This window comes from Anomaloglossus baeobatrachus, chromosome 1, assembly GCF_048569485.1.
Source record: "Anomaloglossus baeobatrachus isolate aAnoBae1 chromosome 1, aAnoBae1.hap1, whole genome shotgun sequence".
NCBI lineage: Eukaryota > Metazoa > Chordata > Amphibia > Anura > Aromobatidae > Anomaloglossus > Anomaloglossus baeobatrachus.
The window spans coordinates 708290751-708304735 of record NC_134353.1 but is presented as its reverse complement, the minus strand read 5'-3'; the positions used below and the strand labels follow the sequence as shown (position 1 = coordinate 708304735).

General features: G+C 43.7%; 1 protein-coding gene across 1 annotated transcript in view; it reads right to left on the bottom strand.

Annotated features, from left to right (window-relative positions):
* Positions 1–7712: 7712 nt before the first annotated feature.
* Positions 7713–13985, bottom strand: part of LOC142249600 (clathrin heavy chain 1-like) — a 154110-nt gene continuing 147837 nt past the window's right edge. Inside the window, exons 31-32 of the mRNA XM_075321317.1 lie at positions 13611–13686; positions 7713–8479 (exon numbers count right to left, since the gene is read on the bottom strand). Coding sequence (XP_075177432.1) covers positions 8343–8479; positions 13611–13686 — 213 coding nt within the window. The 3' untranslated portion in view covers positions 7713–8342. The remainder of the gene's footprint in view (positions 8480–13610; positions 13687–13985) is intronic.

Genomic DNA, 13985 nt, shown 5'->3' with positions numbered 1-13985 from the left:
TATGCGCAAAAGCGCCTTGCTATTGGCTGCAATCACGCCTCCTCTCACTGGAAGTGATGTCCTCGCATGTCGCAGTCACACCCGGCCCTAACTTCTGAACCTTCGCGATGGGCGAACCACCAGACAGTGCTATGGATGGACCGACTCCGGGCCCCACCGACAGCCTATGGTCCAAGAACTGCCGACTTTCCCATGAAAGATACAGTAATCTGGAGAAATCTCCCCAGGTACTCTTCACCCTATGGGGTCATAGATCTCCTCCACCAGGAACAGGAAACCACTGGGGCATTCGGGCTCTTTTATTGTCAGTAGGTTTCCTGTTCCAGGGGATGGACTCATGTGCGGTGCTATTATGGTGCAGGGAAAATATGGACTGAGAGATAAAGTAAAATTTGTAATACTAAAGAGACCTAAGATAAGAAAATAACTCAGGTGGCAAGTACATAGTGTTAAAGAATAGGAACTGCTACTTTAATGAGAGGAAAAATCATCATGCAGGTGTCTAAGATCTGACTTAGAGCACATTAAGCTTCCATCATAACCTTCAGGTTAAAAAAAACAAACAAAAAACAAAAAACTTTGCAATTTTCCATACATTTGTTTAACTATGCAGGAAAAAACACCTGATGCATATCATTGAGAGATTAATTAAAAATTGTACATTAGAGGGGAATTTTATTTTTTTTTATGTAGTGTGCACTCATGAAGATCTAAAAAAAAAACCAAACAAAACATTAAAAAACAAATATACCTTACTGATTTCCTTATCTTGTCTTTTAACATTGCCCATGCTCCCTACTAAGCTCTGTGCATCCATTTCTGGAGGAAATGAGGCATGTGACTGGAGCAGTCGAATGCTAGGTCTCGCTACACAATGGTCACATGTCCGTTCAGACAAAAAAAGCAAGTATAATGCATTTCATTTGTTAGAACTGGTTTCATGGTTATTAGAAATAATTTAATAAAAGAGGGTGGAAAACTTCTGGTGAGTACTTATCTTTGACCAGTTGATTCCTTATTTACAACGGTTCAAGTTGTGTGCGGACTAATTTAAAAAAAAAAAAAAAATCTGTTTTGCTGCCAGAATTCATATAATGGATCATTATGATGTGTTTAACAGATCCATAATTTTTTTTTTTTTTTATACACTAACTTTATTGCATGTTAATTTTCTATCAAGGACATTTAACACAACTGTAAACAATTAATTCAATAACAGTATACAGTATTGTCTCAAGCTCCCTGAATATCTTAAGAACTACGTGAATTTAACGGTAACCGTTCACATGAAGCTGGCTATACAATGGATATAAGTCAGCTAACATTTATCTCCTTCAGCAACCCCCTTAACAGGTGAGCAGAGATTGTATATTTTGGCAGGGTAGGAGATGACAAGCTGCTAGTACAGTGTCTTGCGAAAGTATTCGACCCCCTTGATTTTTTTCAACCTTTTCCCACATTTCAGGCTTCAAACAAAGATAAAAATTTTAATGTTATGGTGAAAAATCAACAAGTGGTACACAATTGTGAAGTTGAATGAAATTTATTGCTTATTTTAAACTTTAAAAACAAACTGAAAAGTGGGGCGTGCAATATTATTCGGCCACTTTACTTTCAGTGCAGCAAACTCACTCCTGAAGTTCATTGAGGATCTCTGAATGATCCAATGTTGTCCTAAATGACTGATAATAAATATAAACCACCTGTGTGTAATCTAGTCTCCATATAAATGCACCTGCTCGGTGATGGTCTCCGTGTTCTGTTTCAAGCAGAGAGCATCATGAAGACCAAGGAACACAACAGGCAGGTCCGTGATACTGTGGTGGAGAGTTTTAAAGCTGGATTTGATGACAAAAAGATTTCCAAAACTTTAAACATCCCAAGGAGCAACGTGCAAGCAATCATATTGAAATGGAAGAAGTATCATACCACTGCAAATCTACCAAGACCCGGCCATCCATCCAAACTTTCATCTCAAATTAGGAGAAGACTGATCAGAGATACAGCCAAGAGGCCCATGATCACTCTGGATATACTGCAGAGATCTACAGCTGAGGTGGAAGAGTCTGTCCATAGAACAACAATCAGTTGTACACTGCAGAAATCTGACCTTTATGGAAGAGTGGCAAGGAGAAAGCCATTTCTCAAAGATATCCACAAAAAAGTGTAGTTTAAAGTTTGCCACAAGCCACCTGGGAGACACACGAAACATGTGAAAGAAGGTGCTCTGGTCAGATGAAACCAAAATCGAACTATTTGGGCACAATGCCAAACGATATGTTTAGCAAAAAAGCAACAGCTCATCACCCTGAACACACCATCCCCACTGTCAAACATGGTAGTGGCAGCATCATGGTTTGGGCCTGCTTTTCTTCACAGGGACAGGGAAGATGGTTAAAATTGATGGGAAGATGGATAGAGCAAAATACAGGACCATTCTTGAAGAAAACCTGTTGGAGTCTGCAAAAGACCTGAGACTGGGACGGAGATTTGTCTTACAACAAGACAATGATCCCAAACAAAGCAAAATCTACAATGGAATGGTTCATAAATAAACATGAAGAAAAACCAAAAAGCTAGCACTAAATGTGCACTACAGCACTAAAAATTCCAACTGTACTTACCGTATTTTTCGGACCATAAGACGCACTTTTTTCCCCCCAAATGTTGGGGGAAAGTTGGGGGCGCGTCTTATGGTCTGACTATAGGGCTGCGGCTGGGAATGAGGGTGCTGCGGGTCATCGGGGGCATGAGCAGGCAGCAGCAGCGCCTGCCGTGACCACGTGGGCCCGCTCATTACATATGCACGCCCATCCTCCCGCCCATCTCTCAGTGCAGAAGCCGGCGCTGACAGGTGGGCGGGAGGACGAGCGGGGACGCGCGCATAGCAAAGAGCCGGCCGCATGATCACCCCTGGCAATTACAGCCTGGAGTGATCATGTGCAGCTGTATTCACTGCCCCCCGCGCGTCATTACCAGCGCGGGGTGCAGTGAATCAGTAGACTCACCCGTCCCCGTGTGTGGAGCCGCCCCCCTGCTGCACGCGATGTCTTCCTGTCTGTGCCGGTCAGCTGATCGGCACAGACAGGAAGACATCGCGATGCAGCAGGGGAACGGCTCCACACACACAGGTCAGTGGTGCAGAGAGGAAGATGATCGGTGCTGGAGGGAGTGAGGAAAAGGCGAGTATAAGCGTTTATTTTTTTTCTCTGTGCTATAGGATACAGGCCATATACCAGGATGGTATATGAGCACGATGGGGGCATATAGCAGGATGGGAGTATATGAGCAGGCAGGATGGGGGTATATGAACAGGATGGGAGGTATGTGAACAGGATGGGAGGTATGTGAACAGGATGGGAGGTATGTGAACAGGATGGGAGGTATGTGAACAGGATGGGAGTATATGAGCAGGCAGGATGGGGGTATATGACCATGATGGGAGTATATGAGCAGGCAGGATGGGGGTATATGACCAGGATGGGAGTATATGAGCAGGCAGGATGGGGGTATATGAACAGGATGGGGGTATATGAACAGGATGGGAGTATATGAACAGGATGGATGGGGGAATATGAGCAGGATGCTGGTATAGGAGCAGGATGGGGGTTTATAGCAGGATCATATACAAGGCAGGAGGATCATTACCAGGATGGGGTACCTTAGTAGAGAATTTGGGGACATTACCCCCATAACAGTGTCAGCAGCAGATCCTCGCCCCATAACAGTGTGTCATGACCACATTTTTTGCTTAAAGTTTTATTTTCCCATTTTCCTCCTCTAAAACCAGGGTGCGTCTTATAGTCCGATGCGTCTTATAGTCCGAAAAATGCGGTATTATAAATTTGAGATTTTTGGCAAAAAATTGCAATTTCTTGAGCCACCCTGCCACTCCACGGCAAATCTCATTTGGGGCAGTCCTAACACTAAAATATTTTTATAAAATGTGCCAAACGGCCTCACATATGAAATAGTAGAACTGCTCATAAATAAACACATTAAGATGTTAGAATGGCCAAGTCAAAGTCCAGATCTGAATCTAAACGAGAATCTGTGGAAAGAGCTGAAAAATGCTTTTCACAAACGCTCTTCATCCAACTTCACTCAGCTCGAGCTATTTGCAAAGGAAGAATGGGAAAGAATTTCAGTCTCTCAAAGTGCAAAACTGATAGACGCATACCTCAAGCGACTTGCAGCTGTAATCTCAGCAAAAGGTGGCGCTACAAAGTATTAACTTAAAGGGGACAAATAATGTTGCACGACCCAATTTTCAGTTTTTTAAATAAGTTTAAAATAAGCAATTCGTTCAACTTCACAATTGTGTCCCACTTGTTGATTCTTCACCATAACATTTACGTTTTTATCTTTACGTCTGAAGCCTGAAATGTGGGAAAAGGTTGAAAAATTCAAGGGTGACGAAATATTTTGCAGGGCACTGTAGATACCTATGGCAGTGGCTTATACCCTGATGGAAAAAGATTGCTCAATTTAACCAGATAATTATGGCACATATAGCACCTGTGTCCAATTCCGGTGAGATTTTATCCTGATATGTAATTCTCAAAATTATTCAACTCACATTGCAGACAAGGTGTATTGGAAAAATGTATAGACTTTCTGTTGTTTGCAAATAAAATAAGAATAATGAATCAAAAAAGAAAAATTTAAATAGCTCAACACAACTACAACAAGTGGTTTCTCCAAATTCAGCATAAAATGCCACATATTTATTGAGTGCTGCTGCCTTAGAATTATTTAAAGGGAATTTGCCAGAAAATAATCCCACTCCCAAAATCATTTATAATACAACTGTGCAGTCTGTTAAATGACAATGTAATCGATCCATTTATAACCCCCAAAGTGCTGCTCCAGCAGAGAGAAATCCCATTTTGACATTTTGTCTGGAAGTGCACTGGGGCTTGATAAGGCACTTCCAGCTTTTCAGCCTCATGGTGTATTTCCAACCTAGAAGATCCCTCCCCTGGCTGATTGACAGGTCAGTAGCTGTATTACCAGAGCCAACTACCTTTCAAATCAGCCAAGGGAAGAAGTTGCTGTTTGGTAGGATATACAGCCTGAGACCAACAAACTAGAAGTGCATCGCCACACCCCAATGCACTTACCTACACAACTTCAAATCATGACTTCTTGCAGCTTGAACAGTTCTTTGGGGTCAAAAAGTATCAATAGGATTATCTTTTAAAGGGTTTCACAATCATATTAATGGTTGTGTATAAGTATATATGAGGGGGTAAAGTTTGACTGATTTATTGTGATAAATATTAAAGATGCTTGTTATGAAGGGAATGAACACTTCTGAGACTACTGTATTCAGTAAGTGTGTCATTTTGTGCAGAATTTTAAGAAACCACTTCATATATTAGTGATTTTGAGCCATCTAAATAGTTCTCGTTTGTTTGGCTTACTGTGAACGGGTAAAAAAAAAAAAAAATAATTTTCAACTGTAAAGGAGTTCACTGAAGGCTCAGAAAGAAACAATGCAAAATTATGGCCAGGAGGGGGTTAACACAATCAAGACCTTTTTGATTATTTTTTCAGTTAAAGCCTATGTACACCTTCATAGTTTTTTTTTTTGTTTTTGATCATTAGCTTACACAAGGCAAGGATAAGTAATGGTCTAAATAGTAATTATTAAAAATGTGTACCACTTTACTTTAGCTCACTGTATTTGCAAAATGGTTGCAAATCCGTCAGAGCGCCTGTTCCTGATGGCTTTCTGCTCCTGGCCCTACTCTCAGTGTTAGGACAACACGGCCCGTGCACAGACCAGAATACATGGACTGACTAGGGGTCTCCCTCAGAGCACTCGGGTCAGGAGACCGCCCTGGCCAGTATGTTGGACGCCCATATAAAGACCAGAGTGCACAATCTGGCCGCAGCTTTCCCGACTAGAACATGACAGCTTGATACATTTTTATGAGGCGGTCATGCTCCGGTCAGGAGACCTCTGGCCAATCTGTTGCACTGCGGTATGTGCACGGACTGGCCACGGGTCTCCTGTGCGGAGCATGACAGCCTCATAAAAATATATGCTGCTGTCATGTTCGAGCGTCTAAAAAAGTCCTTAGAGACAACAGCAGGGATGGGAGGATGTTGCACATATATCCCCACGGTATGGAGAAGACCGTATCTCCACACTCAGGGGAGGGCAGGGAAAACAGGCTCCAGAACAGAAGGGAAGCACAGAGGAAATTGATGCAAGACAAAGGTTGTGATGATATGTTGGCTTTTGAAGATAGCAGCACTGTGGAAGCACACAGCCCTCACATCCAGACTATATTACTGCAAGGGACACTCCCACAAGATAAAAACTTGATCAGGATCAAATTGTATAAAAAGTGGTCTGAAAATCAATCAAGGATCGAAGAATGCAGGCTGAAACTTAGTGCAATTTTATTAACTAAAAGGTAATCACTAAGGCCGGAGCCACACGACTAATGCGATCCTCTCATGACACACTGCTTACGCTAGCAGCACAGCAGGAGCCGAGTGCCATGCAAGTGTCACTGTGACTGAGGTCCGATCATGCGATCGGAGCTCAGCTGAGGGGGGCAGGCCAAGTCTGAGGAGGGGAGGGCCAGCGCTGCGAAGGAGAAGGAGGGATCTATCGCCCTCTCTCCTCCGTAGCCGGCTATTGTCATTCTCGCTCTGCACTCTCAGTACACCGGTGTACCGCTAATACAGTACGATCTTTCTCTCGCCCCATAGACTTGAATGGGTGCAAGAGAAAACAGGATCGCATTACACTTGCAGCCTGCTGCGATTGTTTTCTCGGTCCGATTGGGGCTGAGAAAATAATCGCTCATGAGTGCTGACACACAGGCTAATATTGGTCTGCGTGGAATGTGATGTTTTATCGCATTCTTCTCGGTCCGCTTTTCATGCCGTGTGGCTTTAGCCTAATAAGGAAAAATATTTTTGCCATGGAAAAAAAAGGTGTTGCTGTCAAAAAAGAAAAAGCAAGGAAGGTTCTCAACAGTGGGGAAAGGCTAAAAGTAAAATGTTGCCCTTTACTGTATGGGTTGTGGAATCTGCATTTCCTGGAAATATACATATATTTTTTTTAATAAACATGCTGTGTGTAACCCAGTCTGTCCACGCTACGTCTTGCAAACCGCCTTCAATACAAGTTCTACCTCAAGACTCAAAACATGCATGTGACCGCTTACATGAAAAGGAGAACTGTTTCTTTGTTCACGGAGTCACATGAGCATTTTGTATGTAGTAAGTGTAAAACCACAACACAAGTCAGGATGTATAAAGAGCATGCTTTGTCTTTATGGCAATTTAATTACCTCCAAGGGTTAAATAAAACCGGGATACATGAATGAAAATGTGACATACTGCTGTAAATGTATACGTTTTAGAGAAGGAAAAAAAAAAAACTTCATTTCATTAAAGTTGTGTAGAGAAAAGTTCTCAGCTCACAGATCAGGAGAATATATACGATTCACATGTCTACCCAGTCTCTGCAGTGTGACCTTGTGTCAGCCTTTGTGCACTAATATATGGTAACAGGGGTAAACATTAACCGGAATTGCTACATTGCACGGCTTATTCTCACCTGCGTGGAACTTAACCCTACGGTTAACAATCGTAGACCTTAGCACACCGCCACGTAGTATTGCTATTGAGGTGATGACAGAGGAAATATTGTAAACCATTCTAATCAGACACACAAAGGCTACAGCTTGTTTAAACAGGTTTATACTTTTACTATATTTGATATTATGTGTATTGTATAGCAGGCCAAAATTGCAACACAAGCAATGCCAGTCTAACATAAGGCTAACTGTACAAGCTTTTAACATTGGAATAATTCCTAAACTGTAGCCCCCCCAGCCTCTTTAAATAAAAGCACAAAAACATTGGGTAAAATATGCCAGATGGGACTCCAGCTCCTATTTAGAGAGGGATGGAACAAAAAAAAAAAAGGGCGATGCATCTAACGTGACCGTCCGTTTGACCACGCATTGTGGACTAATGATGCAGCGGTTGATAAGGGCTTGTGCATGAACATGAGCTGCCATGTTTTGTGTTGAGCGGTACACAGTACGTAATGGTGGCTCTGTTAGCACATGTAATAGTCATGAAATCAGTAGGGACATCAGCTTCAGGCCATTCCCTCCACACTGAGAAAAATAAAACACAATTTTGTGAATTATGGTGGTGAATGGTTGAAAAGCTGCCTGCCCCAGTTAAGTCTGTAGAGCAAATGTAATAAATAAAGGTGTCCAACATGATCTACAGTCATCTCCTGAAATGTGGGCTAAACTGTCCCTCCAGGTGTATCCCGTGTGGAGAAGAAAAATACTGCTTTGTTACATGTTGAACCCATAGCCAGGAGAAACAGAAGGGGGAGGCTGAGTGAATGTTGGTGGCGCTGTATATCCATAAGCGAAGCCAGGCTGAGGTGGCACCACACCATTGGTGCCTGCAGTAAGCATCAGTTGTTGACCTGCAAGGAAAGATGGCTACAGTAAGATTCAGCGGATGGTATTACAAACAATGCATAGGAATGTTAAGCGGTGTCTTAAGAATCTAATGTAAAAATTAGCACATAACAGATCAGCAGTTCTTACAATACAAAAAAAGGACGGAGAGCATTTTACATCTAGAATTAACATTGGTCAAAAGCAGACTTTGTATGTGTGTATAAAATTTTATACACACACCCATTTATACACACACACACACTTCTTATTAATGTACACTCTGCACTCTTGACAGGAAAAACCCCCCAGAAATGTAGACATTTCTGCAAATTTATTAAACAAGAAAAACTGAAATATCACATGGTCATAAGTAGGGCTGAGCGTATCCGGACTGTAAAAGTAAAGATTCTGGGTGCCGGATCCGGAATTCCATGTGCAAGATCTGGATCCGGTACTGGGGAAAATAATTGACAAATAAAAGAAAAACAGAGCTAAAACAGTGTTTTATACTTAACGAGACTCTGTGTCATGGCGGCACACTGCTTTCGGGTCACGCATTCATTTCCTGTGCATTGTATACACACAGCTTTCAGTGTTTTCCACGCCCACCGGCCGTCCTCACATCTGTGATTAGTTGCAGGCAGACGCGCACCCAGCCTGTGACAGTATCTGCCGTGCAGTCATCGCGGCTCAGTCATTGTCTGCACAGCCAGCAGTTGTGCTCTATGGCAGGTGGCTGTGTTATGTAGCAGAGCTGAAGCAGCGTGGGACCTCCTGTGTATTATGCCGCACCTGCAGGGTGTCGGGGGTTAATAAAGAGGTGAAGGAGGGTGTGTGTTTTGTACTTTATTCCAAATAAAGGATGTTTCTCTGTGTCTGTTTATTTACTTTCATTTACAGGTTAGTGTGATGCCGGTATCTCAGACACCTGTGCCATCACTAACCTAGGGCTTAGTAGCAGCGCTGCTGTTAACCCCTTATTACCCCGATTGGCACCGCTCCAGGCCAATGGGAAGAGCCGGTAAAGCACTGGGATTGTCACATCTAATAGATGCGGCAATACCAGGCGGCTGCTGGCTGAGAATACCAGCCCCCAGCCGGCTTTATCTTGGCTGGGTATCAAAGTTAGGGGGGACCGCAAGTCTTTTTTTTTAATTATTTATTTAAAATAATAAAAAAAAAAAAGGCGCATGCATTTTCTTTTGGGCCGGAGTCACACTTGCGAGGGACTCCCACGAGTGACATCGCAGCACAGCCACCTACACTTCTGACAGGAACGTGCATGTGTTTCTAGGTACATGCACGCTCATGTTCAGAGAGCGGCAGGCTGTGCCAGGTGCTGTCATGCCAGACTCGCCTGAGTCTGACAACGCATCACCGGCACAGCCGCGCACACTTCTGACAGGAACGTGCATGTGTTTCTGAAGCACATGCACATTCACCATACTGACCCGCAGACACTTGCACTGCTTTCCATGCCCATCGGCCGTCCTGCCGCCTGTGAAAGGTTGCAGTCAGCTTACACGCTGCCACTCAGTGAGGGGGGCGCGTCTAACTGCAACTAATTACATGCGCCAGTGGGCAGTCAAAACAATGAATAATAAATTGTCGGCTGCAGAAGGGAAAAGCGTGATCCGGAAGGAGTTTGCAGCCATGACACAGCCTTGGGTGAGTAAACCGCGCGCTTCTACCCCCCTATACCCTCCACAAACGTTTTTAATATCCGGTTTCTGGTCCCCAATGACTTATATGGGCACCTGAATCCAGAGCGGAAGCAGACTTTTTTTCTTCAATCCGGCAGTGATCCACCGGTCCCGGATTTTGGCGGGTTTTATCAAGTCTCGTCATAAATATTCAGACCCTTTGCGCAGTATTAAGTAGAAGCACCCTTTTGAGCTAGTACAACCATGAGTCTTCTTGGGAATGATGCAATAAGTTTTTCACACCTGGATTTGGGGATCCTCTGCCATTCTTCCTTGCAGATCCTCTCCAGTTCTATCAGGTTGGGTGGTGAACGTTGGTGAACAGCCATTTTCAGGTCTCTCCAGAGATCCTCCATTGGGTTTAAGTCAGGGCTCTGGCTAGGCCAGTCAAGAGTTGTTCTGAAGAGACTCCTTTGTTATTTTAGCTGTTTGCTTGGGGTCATTGTCTTGTTGGAAGGTGAACCTTCAGCCAAGTCTGAGGTCCAGAGCACTCTGGAAGAGGTTTATCTCTGTACTTGGCCGCATTCATCTTTCCTTCAATTTCAACCAGTTGTCTTGTCCCTGCAGCTGAACACCACCCCCATAGCATGATCCTGCCACCACCATGTTTCACTATTGGGATTGTATTGGGCAGATGATGAGCAGTGCCTTTTTTCCCCCACACATACCGCTTAGAATTATCACCAAAAAGTTTTCTCGGTCTCATCAGACCAGAGAATCTTATTTCTCATAGTCTAGGAGTCATGTGTTTTTTTGCAAACTTTATGCGGGCTTTCAAATGTCTTGCACTGAGTAGAGGCTTCCGTCAGGTCACTCTGCCATAAAGGCCCGACTGGTGGAGGGCTGCAGTGATAGTTGACTTTGTGAAACTTTCTCTCATCTCCCTACTGCATCTCTCGAGCACAGCCATAGTACTATTGGGGCTCTTTTTACATCTCTCACTAACGCTCTTGTCCCACAATTGCTCAGTTTGGCTGCACGGCCAGGTATAGGAGGAGTTCTGGTGGTCCCAAACTTCTTCCATTTAAGGATTATGGAGGTCACTGTGCTCTTAGGAACCTTGAGTACTGCAGAAATAATTCTGTAACCTTGGCCAGATCTATGCCTTGCTACAATTCTGTCTGAGCTCCTTGGGCAGTTCCTTTTGACCTCATGATTCTCATTCGGTCTGACATACACTGCGTCATGGCAATTTTTATTATACGCTAAGTAACCTAACCTCACCCTCAACCTCCTCCATATGGGCCCACATAGAAAATATTGCTCCCAGTGAAGCTAGTTAGTGTTCCCATATAGAAAGACAACCCTGTCAACACCCCGACAGTGTCCTCCATAAAGTATATTGCCCCTATAGCTCAGCTACATCATCACACACATACCTTGCATGCTCCTAGATTCCGCTGCCTAGCTACGGAATCTTACCTTTACTGTTCAGTCAATGCAGAGACTAAATGTCCTGCAGGACCTATATGTGATGTGGGAATGTCATGTGACAATGCACAACAACAAAACATTTGTATTGCGCTTTTCTCATATTGGGCTAAAAGCACCAAAGGATCCTGGCTGGATTGCCCATCTCTGCATAGACAATGGCTGAGAAGGAATCTGATGGCTTTTGCTCCACCATTATATTATACAGTATTAGTGTCCTCTGAAAACACATACAGCTGAAGTCTGGACATAGCTCCTACTTCCAGCGAAACAGCTACCAAAATTCAGGTCAATTCCGCCGGATACGGGACAGCTGGGAGGTATGGTGCATATACGAGACTGTCAAGTTTGAATCCAAAGATCTGTGGCCAGGCTGTATTTCATAGAATTCAGATGTCCATGTATCGTGGTCCAAATACAGACTCTTTTTTTGATTAGAGGGGTGAGGTGACGTGAACAGCATGGCACTGCTTAGCCAGTCACTGAGCCCAGTGCACCACCACCCTCTGCTCTAGGACTGAGCTCAGTGGCTGAATAAAGATGTGACAAGTTGACGTAACGTTATATCAATAATCACAACAACGGGACTGCAACAGCAGTGTAGGACTACCTGAAGAGTTTATTTTATATTGTACTTTTGCGGGACAAGTTGTACTTTTGTAAGACACTGCTAATTTTACCATATAGTGTACTGGAAAACCAAGGAGAGTGGGCTTATTTTTTGTGCCATGAGCTGGTGTTTACTTTTTTTCTCATTACACTGTTTACCAATTGCATTAATTTATTTTATAGATCAGACAATTCTGAACACAGATATACCCAATGAGGTGGTGGTGGTGGTGGTGGGGTGATTTCAAACTTGAGGGTTGTTTTTTTTTTCTAAATATTTTTTTTAATTTTACTGCATTTAATAGTGCTCTTAGGCAACTTGAAACTGCGATTGTATGATCGCCCGTGCTATACAGAGCAGTGCATCAGTACTATGTATAGCACAAATCACAATCTCCTATGAAAGTCGGCCCATGGAAAATCATAATGACAGTCACGGGGGTAATCCGCAGACTCCTTGCTGTTATGACAACCCATTGGGGGCACACCGATGGGCAGGAGAAATGACACTCCCCGATGGTACCTACTAAATGCTGCTGTCAGACTGGCAGAAGTATTAAACTGCATAACAGTCACAGGCAGAGCTCTGCTCTACCAGTGACTGTTAAAGGCCCTTAATGATTGATTGAACCAGCCATCATGTGCAGGGAAAAACATGGGCTCCGTGTGCAAGCCCGTAATCAAGGGAGGGACACTAGTTTTGACATAAATATATGTCAAAAGTCTTGAAGGGGTTAATAATACAGTGGGACTGGGGTCTGTTCAGCATGGTATAGTGGCACAGATTACACACACACACACACACACACACACACACACGTTAGTTTTGCTCTGTGCTCTCTCTTCCCCTCACTGTGCTGCAATGCTAAGTTTACAGCGCACATCAGGAGGTGGATTCAGCTACACACCTAGGGGGATGACGTCACTAGAAAGGAGGCAGCATTGACCTCTACATGTCAATGTATACCTCCACCACTTCATCCTGCTCATGGTGGTCCGCTATATTCTACACTAATGCTCTAAGGAAGCAGACCGCCGTGAGCTACGAAGTTGTGATAGGGAATAAATGTATATTATATGGGGATCCCAAAAACAAGGCCTACATCTATCTTGAGAACAGGGCACTGTCTCAGACTGCAATCAGTGGTGAGGTGGTCAGAATGCCCATTAATTTTTATTGAAATTTCGACTTCTCCACTGAAAGAAGGCTTTGTTCTCGAGATAGCTAAAGGTTCCATTGGTCCTGTGAATGTGCCATAAATGTACAAGATAGAAGCATCTTACAGGGGTATTCCTAGTTATATCAGGGGTGCATCAATTTCACATTTCCAGTCTTGGTTTGGTCACTATACATTAATCAAACCAAATTACCTTATTCATAAATTAAACTGACTGATTCTGTAACACTCACCAAATACTATTGGTGTTGGCTCTGTTACTTGTTCCTCTTCCTTCCTCAAACTTTCTGCAGCATGGAGCTTGTCCACCTGTTAAAAGAATGTAACTTTAAAGGGGTTGTCCACCCATTTTTTTTTTTCCCCCAATGATTTTCACTTACCATTGTCTGCATCTTCTTCAATAGCCTCTATTTCCATTTCTGGCACTGAGCGGCGCTATCCTGCACGCTCAGTGCCTGTCACATGACCCCCTGGAGCTGTGGCCGCCGGCATCCTCTGACGTCCCGGCATTTCCGGGCTCTCAAACAAGACGGGTACGTCACAGGATGCCGGCGCCACTCACAGTGACTGACAGGGCTGTGGGCGGTGACTACCGCACGTCACAGCAC